We start from the raw sequence: 27,064 nt of genomic DNA, 5'->3' as shown, positions 1-27,064 counted from the left end.
TACATGCAGAGCTGGGTCTAAAACAAAAGCTGAACCCCAGGAGCTGTGCGAACAATGAAGAGAAAGGGAAATCTCTCCATGCAGCATCAGGAGCAGCGGATTAAATTCCCACAATCAACTGTTGTATCTGCATCGGTGGAATACCTGAATAGACAATGAATTGTCCCAAAACTGAGGTGGTGGACTTTGGGAGCAACTGTAGATTTGCTGTCTGTGACTGATTTGTTTCTGATTTTTATGTCTATCTTAGTTTAGTTCTAAGCACTTGTTATTGCTGGTGGATTTGTTTATTGGTTTTGTTGCTCTCTTTTATTTATTTTAATAATGTTTTAAAATTAAAAAAAAATATATATATATATTTATGTTTTTTTCTACATTTTCTTCTGAGCTGTGTGGCTGACAGGGTCTTGGTGCTCTGCCCAGGTGCTGGCCCTGAACCTCCGAAGTGGGAGAGCTGAGTCCAAGACGTTGGACCACCAGAGACCTCCCAACTCCATGTAATATCAATTAATGAGAGCTCTCCCAGAGATCTCTGTCTCAACACAAAGACCCAGCTACATCCAACAGCCAACAAGCTCTGGTACAGGATGCCCCATGCCAAAAAACTAGCAAGACAGGAACACAACCCAGCCCATTAGCAGAGAGGCTGCCTAAAATCATACTAAGCTCACAGACACCCCAAAACACACGACCGGATGTGATCCTGCCCACCAGAAAAATAAGATCCAGCCCCACCCACCAGAACACAGGCACCAATCTCCTCCACCAGGAAGCCTACACAAGCCACTGAACCAACATCACCCACAGCAGGCAGACACAAAAAACAATGGGAAGTACGAACCTGCATCCAGCAAAAAGGAAACCCCAAACACAGTAAGTTAAACAAAACAGGAAGAAAGAGAAATATGCAGCAGATGAAGGAGCAAGGTAAAAAACAAACAGACCAAACAAGTGAAGAGGAAATAGGCAGTCTACCTGAAAAAGAATTCAGAGTAATGATAGCAAAGATGATCCAAAATCTTGGAAATAGAATGGAGAAAATACAAGAAACATTTAACAAGGACCTAGAAGAACAAAAGAGCAAACAAACAATCATAAACAACAAAATAAATGACATTAAAAATTCTCTAGAGGGAATCAATAGCAGAATAACTGAGGCAGAAGAACGGATAAGTGACCTGGAAGATAAAATAGTGGGAAAAGCTACCACAGAGCAGAATAAAGAAAAAAGAATGAAAAGAAGTGAGCACAGTCTCAGAGACTTCTGGGACAACATTAAATGCACCAACATTTGAATTATAGGGATTCCAGAAGAAGAAGAGAGAAAGAAAGGGTCTGAGAAAATATTTGAAGAGATTATAGTTGAAAACTTCCCTAACTTGGGAAAGGAAATAGTAAATCAAGTCCAGGAAGCACAGAGAGTCCCATACAGGATAAATCCAAGGAGAAACATGCCAAGACACATATTAATCAAATTATCAGAAATTAAATACAAAGAAAAAATATTAAAAACAACAAGAGAAAAGCAACAAATAACATACAAAGGAATCCCCATAAAGTTAACAGCCGATCTTTCAGCAGAAGCTCTTCAGGCCAGAGGGAGTAGCAGGACATATTTAAAGTGATGAAAGGGAAAATCCTACAACCAAGATTACTCTACCAGAAAGCAGCTCATTCAGATTTGAAAGATAAATTAAGACCTTTACAGACAAGCAAAAGTTAAGAGAATTCAGCACCACCAAACCAGCTTTACAACAAATGTTAAAGGAACTTCTCTAGGTGGGAAACACAAGAGAAGGAAAAGACCTACAAAAACAAACCCAAAACAATTAAGAAAATGGTAATAGGAACATACATATCGATAATTACCTGAAATGTAACTGGATTTAGTGCTCCAACCAAAAGACATAGACTGGCTGAATGGATACAAAAACAAGACCCATATGTATGCTGTCTATAAGAGACCCACTTCAGATCTAGAGACACATATAAGCTGAAAGTGAGGGGAAGGAAAAAGATATTCCATGCAAATGGAAATCAAAAGAAAGCTGGAGTAGCAACTCTCATATCAGACAATATACGCTTTAATATAAAGACTATTACAAGAGACAAAAAGGACACTACATAATGATCAAGGGATCGATCCAAGAAGAAGATATAACAATTGTAAATATTTATTTACACCCACCATAGGAGAGCCTCAATACATAAGGCAAATGCTAAAGCCATAAAAGGGGAAATCGACAGTAACAAAATAATAGTAAAGAATTTTAACACTGCACTTTCACCAATGGACAGACCATCCAAAACGAAAATAAATAAGGAAACACAAGCTTTAAATGACACATTAGACATGATGGACTTAATTGATATTTATAGGACATTCCATCCAAAAACAACAGAATACACTTTATTCTCAAGTGCTCGTGGAACATTCTCCAAGATAGATGATATCTTAGGTCACAAATCAAGGCTCAGTAAATTTAAGAAAATTGAAATTGTATCAAGTATCTTTTCTGACCACAACAGTATGAGACTAGATATCAATTACACGAAAACAAATGTAAAAATTAGAAACACATGGAGGCTAAACATTATGTGACTAAATAACCAAGAGATCACTGAAGAAATCAAAGAAGAAATCAAAAAATGCCTAGAAACAAATGACAATGAAAACATGATGGCCCAAAACCTATGGGATGCAGCAAAAGCAGTTCTAAGAGGGAAGTTTATAGCAATCCCATCCTACCTCAAGAAACAAGAAAAATCTCAAATAAACAACCTAACCTTAAACCTAAAGCAATTAGACAAATAACAAGAACCCCACAAAGTTATCAGAAGGAAAGAAATCATAAAGATCAGATCAGAAATAAATGAAAAAGAAATGAAGGAAACAATAGCAAAGATCAATAAAAATAAAAGCTGGTTCTTTGAGAAGATAAACCAAACTGATAAACCATCAACCAGACTCATCAAGAAAAAAAGGGAGAAAACTCAAATCAATAGAATTATAAATGAAAGAGGAGAAGTAACAACCGACACTGCAGAAATACAAAAGATCATGAGGGATTACTACAAGCAAATATATGGCAATAAAATGGACAACCTGGAAGAAATTCTTAGAAAATCACAACATTCCAAGCCTGAACCAGGAAGAAATAGGAAATATAAACAGACCAATCACAAACACTGAAATTGAAACTGTGATTAAAAATCTTCCAACAAACAAAAGCCCAGGACCAGATGGCTTCACAGGCGAATTCTATCAAACATTTAGAGAAGAGCTAACACCTATCCTTCTCAAACTCTTCCAAAATATAGCAGAGGGAGCAACAGTCCCAAACACATTCTATGTGGACACCATCACCCTGATACCAAAACCAGACAAAGATGTTACAAAAAGGGAAAACTACAGGCCAATATCACTGATGACCATAGATGCAAAAATCCTCAACAAAATACTAGCAAATAGAATCCAACAGCACATTAAAAGGATCATACACCACGATCAAGTAGGTTTTATCCCAAGAATGCAAGGATTCTTCAATATATCCAAATCAGTCAATGTGATACACCATATTAACAAATTGAAGGATAAAAAACATATAATAATCTCAATAGATGCGGAAAAAGTTTTTGACAAAATTCAACACCCATTTATGATAAAAACTCTCCAGAAAGTAGGCATAGAGGGAACTTACCTCAAGATAAGAATATATGACAAACCCAGAGCCAATATCATTCTCAATGGTGAAAAACTGAAACCATTTCCTCTAAGATCAGGAACAAGAAAAGTTTGTCCACTCTCACCACTATTATTCAACATAGCTCTGGAAGTTTTTGCCACAGTATTCAGAGAAGAAAAAGAAATAAAAGGAATCCGAATTGGAAAAGAAGAAATAAAACTCTAACTGTTTGCAGATGACATGATACTATACATAGAGAATCCTAAAGATGCTACCAGAAAACTACTAGAGCTAATCAATGAATTTAGTAAAGTAGCAGAATACAAAATTAATTCACAGAAATCTCACAATTCCTATACACAAATGATGAAATATCTGAAAGAGAAATTATGGAAACACTCCCTATTTACCATTGCAACAAAAAGAATAAGGTACCTAGGAATAAACCTACCTAAGGAGACAAAAGACCTGTATGCAGAAAATTATAAGGCACTGGTAAAAGAAATTGAAGATGATACAAACAGATGGAGAGATATACCATGTTCTTGGATTGGAAGAATCAACACTGTGAAAATGATTATACTACCCAAAGCAATCTATAGATTCAATGCAATGCCTATCAAACTACCAATGGCATTTTTCACAAAACTAGAAGAAAAAATGTCACAATTTGTATGAAAACACAAAATACCCCGAATAGTGAAAGCAATCTTGAGAAAGAAAAATGGAGCTGGAGGAATCAGGCTCCCTGACTTCAGACTATACTACAAAGGTACAGTAATCAAGACAGTATGGTACTGGCACAAAAAGAGAAATATAGATCAATGGAACAGGTTAGAAAGCCCAGAGATAAACCCACACACATATCATCACCTTATCTTTGATAAAGGAAGCAAGAATATACAATGGAGAAAAGATAGTCTCTTCAATAAGTGGTGCTGGGAAAACTGGACAGCTATATGTAAAAGAGTGAAATTAGAACAGTTCCTAAGACCACACACAAAAATAAACTGAAAATGAATTAAAGTCCTAAATCTAAGACCAGACACTATAAAACTCTTAGATGAAAATATAGGCAGAATACTTTATGCCATCAATCACAGAAAGATCCTTTTTGACCCGCCTCCTAGAAAAATGGAAATAAAAACAAAAATAAACAAATGGGACTTAATGAAACTTAATATCTTTTGAACAACAAAGGAAACCATAAACAAGACTGAAACACAACCCTCAGAATGGGAGAAAATATTTGTTAATGAACAACTGACAAAGGATTAATCTCCCAAATATATAACCAGGTCATGCAGGTCAATATCAAAAAAAAACCAAAAAAAAACAAAAAAACAACCCAATTCAAAAATGGCCAGAAGACCTGAATAGACATTTCTCTGAAGAAGATATACAGACTGCCATCAAACACAGGAAAGGGGCTTCCCTGGTGGCGCAGTTGTTGAGAGTTCATCTGCCGATACAGGGGACACGGGTTCGTGCCCTGGTCCGGGAAGATCCCACATGCCACGGAGAGGCTGGGCCTGTGAGCCATGGCCGCTGAGCCTGCGCATCTGGAGCCTGTGCTCTGCAATGGGAGAGGCCACAGCAGTGAGAGGCCCGTGTACCACACAAAACAAACAACAAACAAACAAACAAACAAAGCACAGGAAAGGATGTTCAAAATCACTAATCATTAGAGAAATGCAAATCAAAACTATAACAAGGTCACCTCATACTGGTCAGAATGGCCATCATCGAAAAATCTATAGGGCTTCGCTGGTGGCACAGTGATTAAGAACCTGCCTTCCAATGCAGGGGACACGGGTTCGAGCCCTAGTCTGGGAAGATCCCACGTGCCACAACGAACTAAGCTTGTGTGCCACAACTACGGACCTTGCGCTCTAGAACCCACAAGCCACAACTACTGAGTCCACGTGCCACAACTACTGAAGGCCACGCACCTAAAGCCTGTGCTCCACAACAAGAGAAGCCACTGCAATAAGAAGCTTGCGCACTGCAATGAAGAGTAACCCCCACCTGCCGCAACTAGAGAAAGCCCGTGCACAGCAACGAAGACCCAATGTAACCAAAAAAAAAACAACCTACAAATAATAAATGCTGGAGGATGTGGAGAAAAGGGAACTCTCTTGCACTGTTGGTGGGAATGTAAATTGATACAGCCACTATAGAGAACAGTATGGAGGTTCCTTAGAATCTGAAAATAGAACTACCATATGACCCAGCAATCCCACTCCTCGGCTTATTCCCTGAGAAAACCATAATTCAAAAAGAGTCATGTACCAAAATGTTCATTGCAGCTCTATTTACAATAGCCAGGACATGGAAGCAACCTAAATGCCCACAAACAGATGAATGGATAAAGAAGATGTTGCACGTATATACAATGGAATATTACTCAGCTATTAAAAGAAACGAAATTGAGTTATTTGTAGTGAGGTGGAGAGACCTAGAGTCTGTCATACAGAGTGAAGTAAGTCAGAAAGAGAAAAACGAATACCATATGCTGACACATATATATGGAATGTAACAAAGGTGGTTCTGATGAACTTAGGGGCAGGACAGGAATAAAGACGTAGATGTAGCGAATGGAAACCTAATGCAGGACATAATCCACTAGTTGTATGTGGTGTTTGAGTGTGTGGTCCTTGGAAGGCCTGTGCTTCTGTTCCAATTTTACTTTGTTTCCAGTGTCTCTGTTAAGTGTTTCTCTGTGCAGTTTGGCATCGACAGTCTCTGAGTGACTCTCCATAATGCTCATGATCCATGAAGACTTATGTTAAGGACCCCATAGTTGAAACTTAGGAAATTCAAGACAGTTTCTATGAAGAGATCATTAAACATTTTAGGATACATGGCCTTGGTTTTTATTTACTTTTTTAACCATCATGGTTAAAAAGTTTGAAAGGTACTTAAAGGGCTAAAAAGTCCTCTTCCTTATTTCTTTTGTAAGATATTCTTGTCTGATAATCTCCTGGTCTTTATTATTGGGATATGGGAGTGGGGTAGTCATTAAGGCTACTTATCTAACATTTCAGTTTTCCTCTCCTTTTCATCACATTATAAGATTGCATTTTCCTGCTCTTTTTGAGGTTAGAAGTGACCTTGTAATTTGCTCAGACCAATGAAATGTGAGCAGAAGTGACGTGTATCACTTCTGTCAGAACCAGGGCATGAGTCGCTGTATTACCTTTTCTTAGACTCAGTGATTGTAGTAGAAGCATCTGTCAAGAAAGAGATTCTATCCACCTGGGTCCCTGAGTAACTAGTCTGAGAAAAGCCACCTTGCTGACACATTCCATGAGGAAGAAATATATTTTTGTTTGTTAAACCACTGAGATTTGGGGATTGTTTGTTATTGCATCATAACCTAGCCTAACATGATTGATACAGGGAGTTTACAAAGATCAGCAGAAAAAAAGAATAGTCTTAAGTTTCATGTAATATCAATACATGTAGTATTTTTGATTTAATCACAATTGTTCATGTTCAGGCAAAGTTGTGTTTACAAAATATATCTCTAGGACTGTCTTTGTAGAGTAGTAGTTCTAATCTCTTAATTGATCAGTGATAACAGGGACACCGTCCATTTCCTTAACTGTACGGTGATACATAGACGTTCCATACAGTAAAGGTATTTTGAAATAAGCTAGCTATTGGTTGGACTTGGAATTCTTTCACTCTGAGAGGGTTCTCTACTATGGTTGGGGTGGCCTCTCTGAGATAGAGTAGAACCTAGTAGTAAGAGAAAGGGTCATGGTGTTTTTAAATCGGGTTAATGCCTATGGGTTAGTTATGTCAAAGGTCAGCTTGGGGCCTAGTGAATTAAAAAAAGATTTTTTTTACAAGGTTAAGTTAATAAGAGTGTTAATAAGAAACATTTCATATTCAAAAGTACAAACTGTCATGTTATAATTAAATGAAATAGTCTCTGCTACACTGAAAAACAGCAAGAAGAAAATGTCCAATGCATTTAGTGTCAATATTCTGAAGACAAACAGTACCTTATTCTTGTTTACTATAAATGGATAAAAACATTAAAAACAAACCCATGATATACGGTAGCATCAGCTATGATGAAGGATCTTTAATTTTGTACATTCTTTTCTTCCACTGGGAGAAAATATTCTAAAATTTTTAAATGATTATTTGCAGAGAATCTGGGGTCCTAAATGTATTTATAGGCAAGGTATTAAACCAATCTAGGAGAATAGAATTACCAGTCATCAAATTATTGCATACAATCTTTTAAAAATTAGTTAATTTTACCCTTTTATTTGGAAATAATTTAAAATGCATAGAAAATTAAAAAAATAAAATGAGTACAAAGCATATTGTACCCAGATTCATCTTTTGTTAATTTTCTTACCCTTTATCTAGTGCTGTCTAGCTATCTGTCTACATGATAATTTTTCTCAATAATTTGTTCCATACATCATGGCTCTTTGCACCTAACAACTTACAGATATTCTCATATATATAATCACAGTACAGTTATCACCTTTAATACATTTAATATTAATACCATCCTTTCATCTTACCTAGTATTAATATTTCAATTTTTTCTGTTGATCCAATAATATTTTACCCTAGAGTATGAAATCTCATATGACTCAGATGTTGCATTGAGTTGTCATATTTCTTTAATGTCTTTTAACCTAGACCATTTCCACAGTCTTCATTGTCTTTCATGACACTGATGTTTTTGAAGGATCTTTTCTTCCCTCTTTGTTTTTGAAAGGAATGCTCATCATTTTGGGTTTGACTGATATTTCATTCTAAGCAGATTTAGGGTATGCATTCTTGGCTGAGGTGTTTCACAGGCGATGTGTTCTTCTCAGAGTTTCACACATGGAGGCACATGTATCTATCTGTCCCTCACTGGTGAAATCAATTTTGCTCACCTTTGTCAAGGTGTTGACTTATTTTTTTCCACTGTATGCTATTCTGCTGTATAAATATGGCATTTTTTTTCTTCCTTGCAATTCATATGCAGTTTATGGGAGATACTTTAAGCCATGTATATCTACATTCATCAAAACTGTCCCTAGATTTAACATCCTTTGATTATTCTAGCCTGAATCAGTCTTTATTTGGATGCAAAATTCCCTCCACAATTATGACCTGGGTGCGGTAGCTTCTCAAATGCTCTCCGGAGTTCTCACAGAGGTATCATTGTCCATGTGTTGTTAACTTGGTGTCTCTGTAGGGGAAGGACAGCCTGTAGCTTCCTAGTTTGCCATCTTGCTGACCCACATCTCTGCTTTTAAAGCACAGATTTTCTTAAAACCTAAAGCTCTGCAAGATTCCCCTCAAGCATTAAAAATTTCATCACCTCTCTACCCTGGATGCAGTAACTGCTTATTTCAGCATACTTCTTAAATCACTTTAAGTTGAGCAAGTCCCATTGAAAGTGGTTTGCTACCAAATGTTTCTGTTCTCAGTGGTAGAACTCAAGCTTTCTAAAATAGATTATTAATTTCCAGAGTGTTGTTTCTCATGATGGACTCAAAGCATAGTCTATTCACTAAATAAATAGTTCTCTATCTCCACATGTTATAAGCCTGTGAGGTTAAATTGTTGCCCTCATGGATGCACGTCTGCTTTGTTCTCAGCAAATGTGCTCTCGATTTCATGACTTTAATGCAATAATCTTGACTTTAGCCACAGCTCTCCTACTGTACCACAGTTATGTTCTAGTCAGTCAGTCAAGAAAAAGAGATGAGAATAATTTGAGACTTTTTGTGGCATTTATTAATCTGTTATTTGCATTCAGGTCTATGGATACTGCATATAATTTCACTGTAGCTCCTTAGCTTGTAAATACTTAATGAGAATCTAATGGATAGACGTAACTTTTTTTTTCCATCCTTAACTATGTGATTACCTCTCGATTCCAAGTTAAACAGTTGGACAAATTTTAGATTAACTAAGTACATACATTGTCAAGGCAGCAAAAATGAAGCTAAACATCCTTGCCCTTTGCTAGTTTATTATCATAGTCTACTGGGGGGTGGGGGGTGGGATCCAGCAATTGAATCTGTTGGCTAGTTGCTAACAGAAGAGATGGCTAAGTATCAATTACTGAAAAAATAAAGTCATTCCTTTGGGGAGACTTTCTTTAGCACCCAGATGGATAATGCCGAACAACTCTAATTACTTAACTCATTTAATTATTTGGGTGGTTATTTTGTTCAAATGATCTTTGAAGACCCATCAAGATAGTGTTGCTTAAAAATTAAGTGTTCTTCCAATTAAGTTCCCCATAAATGCTAGCCCCCAAATGGGGAAGTTATCATCTAAAACAGTGACATAGTAAATTCAGTGTAGAGATGATAGAAGATGATTGGACAGGGTAGCTGCCTAATCTTTTGGAGAGTGAGTTAGCTGGGGAGGAAAAATAGGAAATCAATGGAAACGTGCGGGGAGAACTACAGACTGAGTGAACTACAGTGAACCCTGTATTATTTTCCTGGGAATCAGTATAAGTTGTTTTGAGTTGCAGCTCCCACTGAGATTCCTATCACCAAATAAGCTCTTTCCATGACCTGCCCTGTCAACATTAGCCAGTTCTTAACTCAGAGTGAAAAAATGGTTAGGTCTGCCTCCAGAAGTTTGTCTTGTTTGTTATTGGGTCAGAGGTTTGATATTGGTTCAAAACCACAACGATACATTGATTCTTAAACATAATTTTGTACTGAAATGAAAATAAAGTGTATCTGCCATCGTCAAAAAAATTGTGTTCTATAAAATCACATGATTGTTTTATGATAAAGAAATTTGGTGATTCCTTTTTTTTGGTAGATTATGTTAATTTACTGATAACACTATTTTTTAAATTATTTTTTCTTTTTCTTTTTTTTTTAATTTTTGGCCGCGCCAGGCAGCATGCAGGATCTTAGTTCCCCACCACGGATCGGACGCGTGCCCGTTATAATGGAAGCATGGTGTCTTCACCACTGGACCACCAGGGAAGTCCCTGGTAATTTCCTTTGAGTACTTACCTCATATGAATTCTGTCAGGTAGGCAAAATGATACTTATTATATTAGTGAGAGTTCTGGCAGTAAACAGCACACACATATAAGGTAACAGATGCTAAGTTAAACTTTTTAATTTTCATGGTAAAACATCAATTTTGTCACTTATAAATCTGGAAAACAAAGCATGTAATGATCCTTTCAATTAATAGCCAGGATACCTGGACTTCTACAGGGGTCTTAATTTTCATTTTTTGCTATGCTTTGACCATCAGAAACTTGACCGACACAACTGATATCCAAGAGTAATGGTCTAATGAAAATAAATAATTATCTATCAAGACAACTGACTATTGCCCCAGTAACATGTCAGATCAATAGAAATCTACTTTTCAAAGATAATTTGACATAATTATCTTTACAGAACTATGACCTAATATTATGCCTGTAGCCTTTATTGTGTCAGTATAAAAAATGACCATATACATAATGCCATTTCATTTTCTAGAAAATTGTCATCAAACACAACATTTATTATGCTATTTAATTTTATTTTTCTAAAAAATGGATCATGCTCAATACATTTTTATTACAGTTCAGTGCCAGGGCACGGTTCTCTGTCCTTGATGTGAGGACTGGTATGCTTTCTTTAATTAGGCAATAATTAAGTAGCAGTCTGTTGTATTTTATGATTCACTTCAACTTCCAAGAAACCCAAAGCTAATTTTACATTCAGTTGTGTGTTGTGAAATGATTTAGACTCTCCTTGTTTTGTCTTCCTTGTTCTTCCCTCCCCTTCCTTTCCCTTCCCTTCCCTTCCCTTCACTTCCCTTCCCTCCCCTTTCCTTCCCTTCCCTTCCCTTCTCTTCTTTCCTTGGCAGGAGGGCATACCTTTCTATCACTATCTTGGCTACTTTTCAAATACATGTACATTTTACTGTGAGCTCTCTCTTAAGTTGTTTGGAAGTATCTTAAATAATAAATTCAGCCACTGAGCCAGGTAACTTTTGTGGGAATTATATGGCTGTTTCAGGAGTCTCCAAGGCTCATTTACAGCAGGTCTGGAAGACAACATTGATTACATGCATGTGTCATTCAGGTTTTAAACCTTGAATAATCATCACTCACTTCACAAGTGTTAACTGAACACCATCTATGTGAAAGGCACACCCAGACCAGTAAGCAAGTCCTGATGAGTTTTTAATTTAGTGTGCCTTACATTGGTCTCTTCTATTCTCAGAGGTATTTTAATAATTTACACCTTACCTGGCATACATTTCCTTTTCAGATAAAGAGGTTTACTCACATTTCCAAGTGCACCTTTCCATCTCCCCCATGGTTTGCTGAAGTAGTTTTCACTCTTAGGACGGCTACCTCACCATCCTGTATGAGTCTACCCAAAACTTACCCATTTTTTAAACACCTAATCTAATTTCACTGCTTTTTTCTTTTCGAGATTTTTTTCTTCCAGTTTTATTGAGATATACCAGACATACAGCAGTATATAACTTTACGGTGTACAGCCTGTTGATTTGACTTACATACATCATGAGATGATGACCACAGTAAAGTTAGTGAACATGCATCATCTCATACAGACACAAAATAAAAGGAAAAACTATTTTCTCCTTGTGATGAGAACTCTTAGGAGTTACTCTCTTAACAGCTCTCATGTGTAACCTGCAGCAATGCTATTAATTCCATTCCTTTCTGAGACCTTTTCAGGCCCCGCTAGCCAGAGGTTACGCAGGTACTGTCATCTGTCGAGCCGTTAAAGAATTCAGTACTCTGGGATATGTTTTACTCTTTTCCCTGAACTGTTATTTAAATTATATACTTTAATTTTCACAGACTTTTGTCTGGTCTCTATCTAAATTTTTAGTTCTTTGAAAGGAGGGACCCTACCTTATCATGTTTTGGATCTGTCCATATTGCCTGAGTGGTTTCTCAATAAATACTTTTTAAAAAACTTAATAATCTGCTATACTTCTATAGATAATGTGTATTTTGTTTTTAAAAAATTCTTATTTGGTCATTTGGAAAAGTTGACGTCTACTACATTGATCATGAGAGCTTGAAATATTTTTTACATCTTTATATAATAAAAACTATTGTCTTTTTAAAATAGGAGGTTTAAAATATTTTAGCTTAAGAATCTGTTTAAAAAAATCCATATTTAGAAAAAAGAGATGATAAAAATACCTATGTGGACATAGCTTGCATTTAGTACAAGTCTAATCTAACACTTTTCCTTCCTCTGTAAGAGGGGTTCATATTTAAGGAGTACTTGTTATGTGCCAGGTTCTGTGCTGGCCTCTTTGTGTCACTGACCCCTCATCATGACCTTTATAAGGGTGGCTTGGAATCTTAGACAGTTCTGTCATTGAGACCACAGGGCTTTCTTGACCATTTGCCTTGTGATATCCCTTGGTTAGGATGGTACAGGAAAGTTTGCTTTCCTATTTTTCTTAGGATAAATTATATAGATTTTTAACAAAAGAAGGAATGAAATAATGAAATATCTTGCAATCTTTATATCTTCCACTATGGTCATGAGGATTTTAGTTGGTTCTATTAGAAACTAGAGGGAGCCTGTCTCTCAGTTCCTCAAATTAGAAAGTAAAGTTTGTGGTTGGACTCCATCACTGTCAATCACCTCAGATAAAAAGAGGGTGTGGGCAGACCTGCCTCAGGGGAAGAAGCCACCAAGTCCTGTCTGTAGAAATTGATTGTAAGCAAACCTTTTTTTTTGTCTGCCTTCCTAAGGGGCAAGACATGGGGAACATGGCTCAATACGTAAAACATTTCAAGGGAGAAATCTTTAGCACTCGAGAGCTGAAAATCCACTGTGTTGAGGGCTTTTGTTTGTTACTTAATGTTATCTTGAATAGAAAATAAAAAGGACTTTGTTGAAGAAAAACCTCTGAATCTGTCTCTTAGAGCTTTTAACCTTTCACTCACTACCTTGTAAACAGTTTTAATTATTAACTTAGGGCTTGACAAGGAGAATGGACTCTCCCTGGACTTCGGCCCCAAATTCCTCTAAAACAGAGACCTAAAAACATATTCTTTTCACACATGAGAAGCTTGGTGTTCAGGAAAAGTAAATTCCTTCCTTAAAGTCCAAGGTTAGGAAATGACAGTTGTGTGTGTATATTTCTACTAAGTTTCTAGTAGAGTCTATTCCTTTAGATATTCAAAAAGCTTAGCGTTCATATAAACCTTAGAATTGTTATATATAACCCATGCACTCTTTCACTTACGATTTATCAGGTTGTATGGAAGAGCACAAACAGAAGACTAAAGAATTAAAACGTGTGTTCCTGAAAATCGAAGCTAGTGCTTGTTTATTTTTTACCTTTTATAAGTATTATAAAATTGTAGAGGATCTAGTACACATGTAACTACATCCTTATTAATTATCACGGTGGGATTGAAAGTGGGGAAATAAAGACTTAAGGTTTTTTTTTTTTCTATGAAGAAAGCTTGCACATTACCTGCTGTATTTACCTGCCTGGTTAAATGCACCTGAAAATGAGCATCTGAAAAAGGCAAACAGTAATGATCCCTGAAATTGCCCTCTACAGTGCTATGGACCCATTTCTCTACTATTAGGAAAACCACGACTCGGCAGGAAGGCATCCCACGTGTCGGGAACACTTGGAGAATTGAACTTCGCCATTAGCTTGAATTAATTTCAATAAAACCAGGGATAGGTGGACCATAAAGTAGAGCATCAAGAGACCAAGTAGCTTGAACATCTGCCTGCTTCACTCAAAATGCCAGCAAGTGCGTGGTTTCTTTATCTTAGAGGAATGAGTGGAAGGAAAATTGCACTACGGTTGGAAAGCATGTAGGGAAAATGGAAGCATTTTAAGTATTTCCTGGGCTAAAAGTTAAAAACACACATATTATGGAATCTCACTTGGCTAAATGTCAACGATACACGATAGCTAGAATTTAGTTAGTGCAAAACTATTTAAAGAAAGAAGCAATTTACCAATAATGTGGGGAAAAATAAATGGGCAGGAGAGATTTTATGATTCAGGAAAGGTTACATGTGTACTTGTAAACCATAAATTCTAACAGGAAAGACAAGTATAATGGAAGAGAAGAGCAAATAAATAAGATTTGAGTGTAAGAGAAAAGAAATTGAACAAATTGTCCATCTCACAAAATAACTGTAAATCAGAATTCTTCTAGAATAGAATATTTTAATGACTATTCTGGATTGCAAAATACTCTACCCTAGTTTCACCTGTTATGATTTCTTTTTAAATTAAGGTCAATAGTCCCCGTGAAATATACACCCAGATGCTGTTTGCCGACAATCCTCCTGCATCTTCAGTTTAATTTTAAAGATGGTTTAGGGCCCTTGGGCGTTTAAAAGCACACATCCGAGCTAGTTCCAATGTGAACATTGTGGATTTCTGCACTTGTGGAGCTAGGCTCAGATATTTTGAATCACTTTTGGTGGCCGTGACCTTAGAAGCCATTGGAGTCAAATGGTTTGTTGATAATTTACTTAACCACCGGGGAATTCCTCAGTGGAATTCCAATGGAGTTTGGGGTGGGGCCTTAGTGAAAAGAAGGTACCCAACCAGGAATTATCCTTCTCTTGTCTTTAAATGGATTTTTCTTTCTGTCAGCTGTAGGTGAATGTTTTAGGGGACTTGAAAGATAACATTTCCCCCATTAGTCAGACATCTAATAGCAAGGGACAGATTAAATCAGATCTCACTGCTTAAATTATAATGCTGGGACAGAGAATGTCCCCTGGCCATCCTCTTCGTAAGAGAGTGAGTACTCTGTCTTGCTCTCCTCCTTCCCCCTCATCACCTGCTGGTGACGTCTGTTGGCCAAACTCCGCTGCAATCTACTGGAGAAGGTGTTAGAGTACGGGGCAGGGAGTGTGGGTGTGGGGAAGGGCGGGCAGATGGAAAACAGCTGGCATACTTGATGTTGCTGTTTTACACATAATGAAATCGAGGCTCAGAGACTTCACTGACGCAGCAGAAACTGAATTGCTAGTCACTAGGAGCAACAGGACTTAACTTCAAGTTTTCTGACTCACACTTACAATCTTCACAGGCTTCCTATTTTCTCAGCGTGGAATTACAATTCTTTATCGTATTTTCCAAGGCTCTGCACGATCTGGCTTCTGCTTGCCTTTCCAAACCCATCTTATAATACCGACTCCTATTCCAGGAACACCGACTGCCTTTCTCTCCCTCAAACGTGTGGCATCATTTTCCTGTTTCCAGGTTTAACCGCTGCCCAGAGAGCCCGCCCCTCTGTCTGTGACACGTGGATGAGTCTCACTGGCTGACAGCTCAGATGTCACTACTCAGAGAGGCCTTTCCTGACCATCCCCGCTTGAGTGTACTCTCCCAGTGACTGTCTGTCTCCTCGCCCTCTTGCTTTCCTTCATGGCACTCACTCATTCTGTGCTTTTGCTCATTGACTGGTGGGCATGTTCTGTGCTTGCCGCCTCCTACTAGCATGGCACCTCTACGGAGACAAGGCACCTGTCTTTCTTGTTTAGGCAGTCTTCCCAGCACGTGCTCTGGAACTGGTAAACAATCTTAATGAACTGGTGCCAAGCGTTACTGCCAAGGGAGGAGAAAAGAACAGAGAACGCTAATGTGAGGCAGATGTCCTTCACCATCCCTGCGCCACGGCTTCATCGGGCTTGCCAATCCACTGCAGTTTAGTTTCTCGTCATTCAGAGCTTATAAGCATGAGTTTGGGTGCTTCTTGGGGGTGGGGCTCATTTACAATAAAGACGATCATAAAGACGAAACTAGGCAGGTATGACAGCTGTATGTGGGGTTCCATGTGTAGCCAAACTAATTTCCTAAGACTTAGGTTTCTTGGAATGGGGAAGGAGAAGAGGCAGAAGGGAAAAAGATGACATGGAAGTTAGGGATTTGTAAGTTTAAGGATGTTGGTGTTGGATTTCTTGGTAATTTACACACCAGTTTATAACTACAATAAAAGTGAATTGAACCCCAGGCATTTCTTCTGCATTCTAGGTGACCATAATTTGCTCAACTGAGTAGAAATTATGACTGCATGTCACAGACAGCTACTGGTTATGGTGCAATAAGGATCAAGCTCTCTGGGAATAAGGAAAATGCAGCTATTGACAAGACGCAGGAGCTCACTGCTGCCTGGTTTCAGGGCCTGGTTGATATCTGTTCTCTGTTTTTGTTTTTTAAATTAAATTTTAGTACTGTAGCTACTATGTTGGAAAACTGCAAAGTCAATGGGTCAATGGAGATAAAGAAAACGGATCTTTTGAGACTTAAAGTTTAATTCTGTCATTTCTGATTAAGCTCCTTCTTCATTATTTTGACTTCACAACAAATATAGTTCATAGTTCTTAAAATCAACTTTACTATAAAAATTACTCTAGAAAAATAACTTTCAATTGAGAATCTAAAACTCTATAGTCCCCTCCCCCACATAATATCAATACTTTTTTTCCCAGTCAAAACAACTGTTTTTATGATATGATTTTCTATAACTTTTTAATAAAGGAATTAAGCTCTTATTTTATAGCATAGCAGGGTATATCTTTGGTCAGTTTTTGTTGAGAATACTATGAGAGTGACATAACTTTTCTGGCACCTTTTATCAAACTTTCTAGACTCTCTTCTTATAAAATAATTTCATTACTGTATCTCTGCTATCTCTCTGTATAATCTATTTATATACATACTAATATATATTTGTATATATGCATACACCCAAACAAACTTTAGGTTAATCCCCTGGGCTTTCATCATTTGAGATTTTAAGATGCAGAAATCTGGCTTGCCCTATTGTTACGATCACTAGCCCTTATGTTTTTTTTTTTTTTCTTTTTGCCTATTGTAATGTTTATTAGCTGAAAACTTTCCTTTCTTAAAATTATTGCACTTGAAATAACACTATCACTAGATTTTTTATTAGTTATCTATTTTATACATATTAATGTATACATGTCAATTCCAATCTCCCAACTCATCCCACCCCCCCGATCCCCCCTACTTTCCCCCTTTGGTGTCCATATGCTTGTTCTCTATATCTGCATCTCTATTCCTGCCTTGCAAACTGGTTCATCTGTACTATTTTTCTAGATTCCACATATATGGAATATTTGATTTTCTCTTTCTGACTCAACTTTACTCTGTATGACAGTCTCTAAGTCCATCCACGTCTCTACAAATAACCCAATTTCGTTCCTTTTTATGGCTGAGTAATATTCCATTGTATATATGTACCACATCTTCTTTATCCATTTAGGTTGCTTCCATGACGTGGCTATTGTAAATAGTCACTAGCCCTTATGTTAACTTGTCCTATTATTTCCTTCAGTTTCTAATAGCTATTCCTTTGGGAGTAATACAAGTGCACCATCTTGGTAAAGTACTTTGCTGTTCACTAACGTCAAGAACTGCTCCTTGAAAATGATCACAGTTTGTTTTTACCCTTTGAGAACTACTAAATAAAATGTACAGTAGACACATTCACTCAGCACTGTATGACAAGTGTTAGAGATTCTACACCAATGGACAGGAACAGGCGTGGGCACCACCCTCAGTTATGTGAAAAAGGGTCAGGGAAGTCGTTCCTATAAAAGAAAGGCTTGAGTCGAAATTTGAAGGATGAAGGTGTGTTAGCTGGATTCTGAGGAGAAGATGAGAGCATTTCAGGCAGAGGGAAGAGTGAGTATAAACTTCTTATTCCAGGAAAGAGTGTAGCCTATTCCAGGAGCCAAGAAGGGCCATTTTTTTTTTTTTTTTTGCGGTACACGGGCCTCTCACTGTTGTGGCCTCTCCCGTTGCGGTGCACAGGCTCCGGACGCGCAGGTTCAGCGGCCATGGCTCACGGGCCCAGCCGCTCCGCGGCATGTGGGATCTTCCCGGACCGGGGCACGAACCCATGTCCCCTGCATCAGCGGGCGGACTCTCAACCACTGTGCCACCAGGGAAGCCCAAGAAGGGCCATTTTTGAAGAGCGGGATCTGCCTCTAATGTCATCATGAAAAAGACAGATTCCCATAGCCAGACATTATCTCATAGCCACAACTTCTGACACAATTAAACGTTTCTTTCGCTAAATCATTAGTATTCTGACCCTTAAATGTCTCCCATTTATCAACACCTTTGACTTTTGGAGGAAAGTTAAGCACACATAGAATCTCAGAGAATATAGGATTAAAAATGTTTGCATTAATGTATTTGATAAAATGATCAGAGGAAGATTAAATTACAAAATGTATGATGTGATATTACAATAAAGCGCCCAAATTATCCCAAGGTGTATATAACACAACTGGTGATGGGCTCCCTTACTTCTTCTACCCCAGCCCCTGCTGCTAAACATGGGTGCAGAGGCTAAGGCTTTCTCTTCTGGGTGGGGTGTGAGGTGAGATAGAGAAATAGTGGATGATCCAGTCTCTGGATTCCAGGAGCCGGCAGAGGGATCCCCATGTCCTCATGTTTTTCTGGCTCAATTTTCCAGATTCTTCAACTGCAAGTTTCCTGAATTCCATGCCACACTGTCCTAGACTCCCAGCCAGCCCCGAGATGGGGGGTTGGGAGTGGGGCTGGGGAGGTAAGGGGATAGGGGCAAACTGAAGCAGGACTGTGTGGATCCGTGGCTGGAGCCTTGCTGACACATTGGCCAGCTGCAGCCAGGCCATCCCATTAGCCTCACAGCAGCACAACTGTGTCTGTCACACTGAATTTTTAGGACTCTGAGCATGGCGTTATGGAGGTCTTCTTTCACACCCATTTTGCTGTGATATTTAGAACTACACCAGATAAGACAAAGTGAAGCATAAGTGTTGATTTATGTAGGATGCATAACTTGAGGCATTGAGCAGCCCGTGCTTTCCTGATTTTCCCCAAAGCCACCCTTTCCAGTGCCCTACTTCATCCTTGTGTCTGTGGGCATTTTTGCTCTTGCCCTAGGGGTTCTCAGAGCTTTAGCAGAGGATGCAGGTGTGATGGGGCAGATTTAAAGGTGGCTGCATTCCACTAAGCCTCCCACCCACCTTGCCTATAAAGAGAGGCTGTCAGGGAAGTTACATGAGGAGGTAAATCGTGCACTGCCACAGGGAATTCTTGCTTGGGGATGACGCGCAGTACAGAGCCACATTCCTTCTCCAGTCCCCGAAGATGAGTTTGTGCTATTGGCTGCAAGGAGGACAGTGGAGGAATGACTTTGGTCCAGCTCTACTTGGGAAGGAGACAACAGGACTGCCATGCTCCATCCACGCCCTCCCACCCTGCAGTGTGTGTGATGTGGAGGGAATCCAGAAGGTCTGAGGCAAGGTGGGTACTAAACGGGGGAGCGGGCAGGCCTAGAAGCACACTTACACCAGCTGCAGCCCATGTGGGGAGCACTCAGGAGACCGCGGGCTCCCTCAAGGCCGTTGCATGATTTGCCCAGTGGTAAGGGTATCATCAGTCATAAGGTACGGGGAGGTATATAAGCTGAGGAGACCTAGAAAACTGAGGGCTCCTTATTGTTCCACCGGACATGGGGCCATTTCATCCCTCAAATTTCTCTTCTTTTGCACTGGAGCTGATGTATCTCCCTTGTGATATTCCCAAAGGCCTTAGTCAAATGGAAGGTACAGAGGGAGAAGCTGAAAGATGGAGCCTCATTCTTGAATTATGAATCTAAATTCACTTGATTAGATTGCATTTAGCACAAGAGATCCAGAACATCTAGACTAAACAGACAGGGGCATTTGAGTTAGTAAATTAAAGCAATTCTAAACATAAAGCTGTATTTTTGTAGTACTAAATTTTAGTACTATCCTATTTGTGAAATATGATGTCAAATATACAGGGGGAATGAAGAGAGCGGGCTCTTTCATTATTACACAGATTTCATCTCACTTTCCCAAAAGGAAACTGACTCACTTAAATCTGTGGACAGCATGAGCTGAGCCTCACCTTGCTCACAGTAGACTCCAGTGGTTCCTAGTGGACAGTGACAGGTGTATCCATGAGGCAATGAGACACAAGTTGCTCCTTTGCTGCAGTGGTGTGGAGGGTCATGCTCAGGGTCGCAGGTGGAAACTGTCTCCGTGCAAAAGGCTCCTTTCCATCCACTAGGACAGTTACAGCTGTAGGATAAGAAAGAAGGCAGCATGATTTGAGCACCTGTTGGGTATACACTCATGTATCCTCCTGATGTTAACTTGGCAGTTTTGCCTGAGGCTCCAAGACAGAAAAGATGTTGTATATGAAAGCCAATTGTGATTTAAACTACCAAGGTTCACATTGTCAAAGGAAAGAGCTAATAACTTGTTATGGGATTACTGGACTCCATATTAAGGATTTTAAAAGGTTCAGCCCGTGGAAATTGAAAGAAAATTTGATGAGAATCATTTCTTTGGACAAAACAGCGTTATAACTCCCTCTCCTCAACCTACCCCACCACCCAGGGGGAAAGCTGTGGATGGAGTGGCCTCCTAACCTAAGCCTAGAAAAAAGAAGTCCAGCTTCTATATGTTCCCTGATACTGGGGGATGCACAAGCCCAGCTCCAGGGGCTGCAGAAGGAGCCTCAAACCCTTCCAGTGGTGAGGCCAATGGTAGTGAACCAGGCGGGGGGCTGTGGCACTCTGAGTTAGGATCAGCTTGGGGACATATAAAAGAGACCTTGCCCAGAGGGTATCCTGGTATCTGAAGGAACCGTGGCAGTAAGAGGCAGTCAGTTTATGGCTGGAGCAGAATCTGAGGGGTAAAGGGCAGTACCCATTCTGAAGAGAGACTTTGTCTTGGTTTAGAGAATGATATTGGGAGGAGCCTGGTAGGGGAGTCTCTGATGGACTCAGCAAAGGTAGAGTTGACAGATAAAATGCAGGGCACCTACTTAAGTGTAAATGTCAGATAAACAATAAATAATTTTTTAGTATAAGTATGTTCCATTCAATTATTTGAATTTCAGCTAAGCAATATTTGAGATAAACAGAAAAATTACTTGTTTTTTGTCTGGAATTCAGATTTATCTGGGTGCCCTGTACTTTTCTCCCTAAATCTGGCAACAATACCGTTAGGGCACATGAGGGAAATGGTTAGCTTGAAATCCCTGCCTGGCACAGAGGACACTAAACCATCAGGTAAACAGTGTGAGTCAAGGGGGCCATTCGAGGATGGTGTGGGTGCAGAGTCAGAAACCACTGGCCCAGGGAAAGACAGCAGCAGGAGATCACACCTCCTCCTGAGACCTTTCATTCATGTGATGAGCTCTGGCTCGGTTTAGGGTAATAGCCTTGAAGAGTAAAGTGTTATTAGTATTTTGATGTGGACCATTTGAATTAATGATTGAGAGTGTATTTTTAAATTAAAGAGTTTATTAGTCAAGAGAAACAGAAAGTTCAATAGACCTCCCCATGTTTTAATTCAGGACCAAGAAAAGGATGACTCTATAAAATATGGCATGGGTATTTTGATAGGGATTGCATTAAATTTGTAAGTTGCTTTGGGTGGTATGGCCATTTTAACAATATTAATTCTTCTAATCCAAGAGCATGGATATCTTTCCATTTCTTTGTATCATCTTCAATTTCCTTTTTCAGTGTTTTACTGGACATTGGGCTGTTTCACCCCTCAAATTTCTTTTCTTTTGCACTGGAGCTGATGTATCTCCCTTGTGATATTCCCAAAGGTCTTAATCAAGTGGAAGGTACAGAGGGGGAAGCTTAAAGACGGAGCCTCATTCTTGAATTTCAGAGTTTTCAGAGTATGGGTCTTTCACTTCCTTGGTTAAGTTTATTCCTAGGTATTTTATTCATTTTGATGCAATTTTAAATGGGATTGTATTCTTACTTTCTCTTTCTGATAGTTCATTTTTAGTGTATCAAAATAATCATGACATATTTCAAAGAACTAAAGCAAATATTCCTAAAATTCATATGGGAAAACAAAAGACTCCAAGTTGCCAAAGCAATCTTGAGAAAAAAGAACAAAGCTGGAGGTATCATCTCCCAGACTTCAGACTATACTACAAAGCTACAGTAATCAAAATAGCATGGTGCTGGCACAAAAACAGACACATAGCTCAATGGAAGAGAATAGAGAGCCCAGAAATAAACCCATGCACCTGTGGTCAATTAATCTATGACAAACAAGGCGAGAATACATAATGGAGAAAAGACAGTCTCTCCAACAAGTGATGCTGGGAAAACTGGACAGGTACATGTAAAAGAATGAAATTAGAACATTTCCTCAGACCATATAAAAAAATAAACTTAAAATGGATCAAAGACCTAAATGTAAGACCTGAAACCATAAAACTCATAGAAGAGAATGTAAGCATAACACTCTTTGACATAAATCATAGCAATCTTTTCTTTGGCTATATCTCCTAAGGTAAAAGAAATTAGAGCAAAAGTAAACAAATGGGACCTAATTAAGTGAAAAGCTTTTGCATAACAAAGGAAACAATAGACAAAAATGAAAAGACAACCTATAGAATGGGACAAAATATTTGCAAATGTTATTACCAATAAGGGGTTAATACCCAAAATATATAAATAGCTCATACAACTCAATATCAATAAAAACCCAACCCAATCAAAAAATGGCAGAAGACGGGGCTTCCCTTGTGGAGCAGTGGTTGAGAGTCCGCCTGCTGATTCAGGGGACACGGGTTTGTGCTCCGGTCCGGGAGGATCCCACATGCCATGGAGCGGCTGGGCCCGTGAGCCATGTTCACTGAGCCTGCACGTCCAGAGCCTGTGCTCCGCAACGGGAGAGGCCGCAGCAGTGAGAGGCCCATGTACCACAAAAAAACCAACAAAAACAAAAACAAAACAAAACAAAGAAGTGGCAGAAGACCTAAACAGACATTTTTCTAAAGAAGACATACAAATGGCTAACAGGCACATGAAAATATGCTCAACGTCATTAATTATTAGAGAAATACAAATCAAAACCACAATGAGTTATCACATCACACCTGTCAGAATAGCTATTAGCAAGAAGACAACAAATAACAAGTGTTGGCAAGGATGTGGAGAAAAGGGAGCCCTTGTGCACTGTTGGTGAGAATGTAAATAGTGCAGCCCCTATAGAAAACAGTATGGAGTTTCTTCCAAAAACTAAAAATAGAACTATTATATGATCCAGCAATTCCACTGCTGAGTATATACATCTGGAAAAAACAAAAAGACTAATTTGAAAAGATACATGCACCCCAATGTTTATAGCAGCACCATTTACAACAGCCAAGGTATGGAGGAAGCAACCCAAGTGCCCATCAACAGATGAACCATAGATTTTTCCTTTTACATTTAAGTCTTAATACTTCTGAAATTATTTTTTTGTGTGTTTGATATGGGGTAAAGATTCAATTACAGTTTTCCACATGGATAACCAATAGTCCTAACACTCTTTATTGACTTGTTCATCCTTTTTCACTAATGAGCCCTGTCCATTTATGTAAGGTCCTGTGCCTCTCCATCCTGTTCCATTAGTCTGTTGGTCTGATCTTGTGTCTTAATTTCTCCCACTTTATAATAGGTCTTGATACCTAGGATGGCAAATTCTGCTACCCTTGTTCAGGGTTGTTTTGGCTATTCTTAGCCCTTTGCTCTTTCACATATTTTCCCATCAACTAGTCCCAAGTTCAAGGTAGGCAAATTTTCTTGCTTTCTTCTTGTTGTAAAATGGGCTTTCTTTTTCTTTCTTTCTTTTTTTTTTTTACATTGAGGGTGTACCTCTTAGGGGCCCCAGGCCTGTGAGCAGTCTCCTTAAAATTCCCCACTTGTGGCAGTCCTTCACTTTTAGGGCTGGTCCACTGTAACCTGTGCAGCCCTCAAAGGTAAATTCACACAGCCCCAAGGTTTTGACAGGAACTTGCAGCAAACGTCAACGTTGACACCTGTTTTCTAGACTCCTGCTTTCATTTCATATTGTTTTTACTTCAGGTAACAGTGTACTGAAAATATACATTTTATATTTTATTCAGATTTGAATATTTTCATTTGGAAATATCATTCAGTATATATAATCTCCCATACTTTCACAAACAGAACTCCCTATCAATACATTTTTTCAAAAAGAAATAAAACATAATATTTAGAAACATCTTTCTATATTTATTAACTTCTACAACTTCATATTTAATGGTTTAATATTATTTCATTGAATTGATGAAATATACTTTATTCTCACAGTCACTTGTGAGATATTAGTTTAGATATTATGTTTTTAAGTTTTCACTTTCTACAAACAACACTGTGATAAAACTCTTGTAGCTAAATCTTTCTGCATATCTATGATAATTTTCTCAAGATAAATTCAAATATTATCATGACTTCTAGGCTTTGGATACGTATTCCAGCCTGCCCTCCATAATAATTTTATCAATTTACATTACTATCATCAGCTTATGAGGATGCCCCTGAAATAACAGGTTTGTATGTAATTGAAAATATGGAACACTTTCACAGGCTTATTGTTTTTTACTGACCCAATAATCATTATTTCATTTCATTTTATTAAAATAAAAATGTTTTAGTGTCTGCCTAATTTTTATTTATTTATAAATAAATTTCACAAATTTTCACATATTTATCAAGAACATATTCATTTTGGGCAAAAGACCTTAATAGACTTTTCTCCAAAGAAGACATACAGATGGCCAATAGGCACATGAAAAGATGCTCAACATCACTAATTATCAGAGAAATGCAAATCAAAACTACAATGTGGTATCACCTCACACCAGTCAGAATGGCCATCATTAAAAAGTCCACAAACAATAAGTGCTGGAGAGGGTGTGGAGAAAAGGGAACCCTCCTATACTGTTGGTGGGAGTGTAAATTGGTACAACTATAGATGGAGGTTCCTCAAAAAACAAAAAATAGAACTATCATGTGGTCCAGCAATCCCGCTCTTGGGCATATACCCAGATGAAACTATAATTTGAAAAGATATATGCACCCCTATGTTCATAGCAGCGCTATTTACAATAGCCAAGACAGGGAAACAACCTAAATGTCCACCAACAGATGAATGGATAAAGAAGAAATGGTATATATACACAATGGAATATCGCTCAGCCATAAAAAAGAGTGAAATAATGCCATTTGCAGCAACACGGATAGACCTAGAGATTATCTTACTAACTGAAGTAAGTCAGAAAGAGAAAGACAAATACCATATGATATTTATATGTGGAATCTAAAATATGTCATAAATGAACTTATCTACAAAACAGAAACAGACTCACAGGCATAGAGAACAGACTTGTAGCTGTCAAGGGGTAGCGGGTGTGGGGAAAGGATGGATTGGGAGTTTGGGATTCAAAGACGCAAACTGATATACATAGAATGGATAAACAACAAGGTCCTACTGTATAGCACAGGGAAATATATTCAGTATCCTATAATAAACCATAATGGAAAATAATATGAAAAAGAATCTATACATATATGTATATAACTGAATCACTTTGCTGTACACCAGAAACTAAAACAATATTGTAAATCAAGTATACATCAATAAAATAAAGAAAATATTCATTACAAATTCCTATATTTTCCTTTATTATTTGGCAGTCTAATCAAATTTGTTTCACCAAAATTTATTTCTCTCTCTCTATATATACACATACATACATATCTATTTAGTATCTACTATGCGCATAGCACTCTGCCAGGTCATACGGATGGCAGGTGTGTCAGGTGAGGGCAATGCTCAGGGAAAACACTGCTGGGCCACCTACACTGAGGGACCAAGTGAACGGCACAGAGAGGTGCTCCCGGGACCCTGAGACCAGCATGGGGAAGAGCTCGTGGGAAGAGAACATAATTAACAACACAGCACCAACACACTGTTAGACTTTGGTTTTAGGAGGAATTTAAAACAAAAATTCTCAACAGTTTGGAACTTAGAGGTGGAGGCATAAGGCACATACATAAAAAGGTAAAAAATAAACAGAAGTCTCTGAGGGATGTTGCCATTTCATTAAATAATGTGTTTAGATCGGTCATGATGAAAGAAAATTTATATGCTTATTGCATTTGAGTTAATAGTTGTGCAAAAAAAATTGAAAAAGTTGTATGAGGTTCTCCAAAATGGAGAAAAACAAAATACAGAATTAACCTCTTATAGAATTACATAATGATTTTGATTATTGTTTGAAGATCACAAATAGCGTAAAATATGTAAAGGTCTTTTATATGAAAGTAGATTGTCTTACCAATTTCATAAAAGAAACCTCTCTAATGTCATTACCTTTGAAATTGATGATTGTATCATCTAGTGGTTCATTTTTATCTACTTGAAAAAAGAAAATTAAGAACAAAATTAGTCTCACTGCCTTAGAGACAGACATGGCAATGGTAAAATATTTATTTTACTATTAAGTAGATC

At 38.2% G+C, this 27,064-nt stretch overlaps 1 protein-coding gene across 1 annotated transcript in view; it reads right to left on the bottom strand.

Annotated features, from left to right (window-relative positions):
* EYS (eyes shut homolog) overlaps positions 1-27,064 on the bottom strand; it is a 1,660,061-nt gene that overhangs the window by 21,593 nt on the left and 1,611,404 nt on the right. The window contains 1 exon segment of the mRNA XM_065888819.1: positions 20,631-20,803. Within this exon segment, the coding sequence (XP_065744891.1) occupies positions 20,631-20,803 (173 nt within the window).

Source organism: Phocoena phocoena, chromosome 12 (assembly GCF_963924675.1).
Source record: "Phocoena phocoena chromosome 12, mPhoPho1.1, whole genome shotgun sequence".
Lineage (NCBI taxonomy): Eukaryota > Metazoa > Chordata > Mammalia > Artiodactyla > Phocoenidae > Phocoena > Phocoena phocoena.
This window is presented reverse-complemented; position numbering and strand designations above follow the sequence as displayed.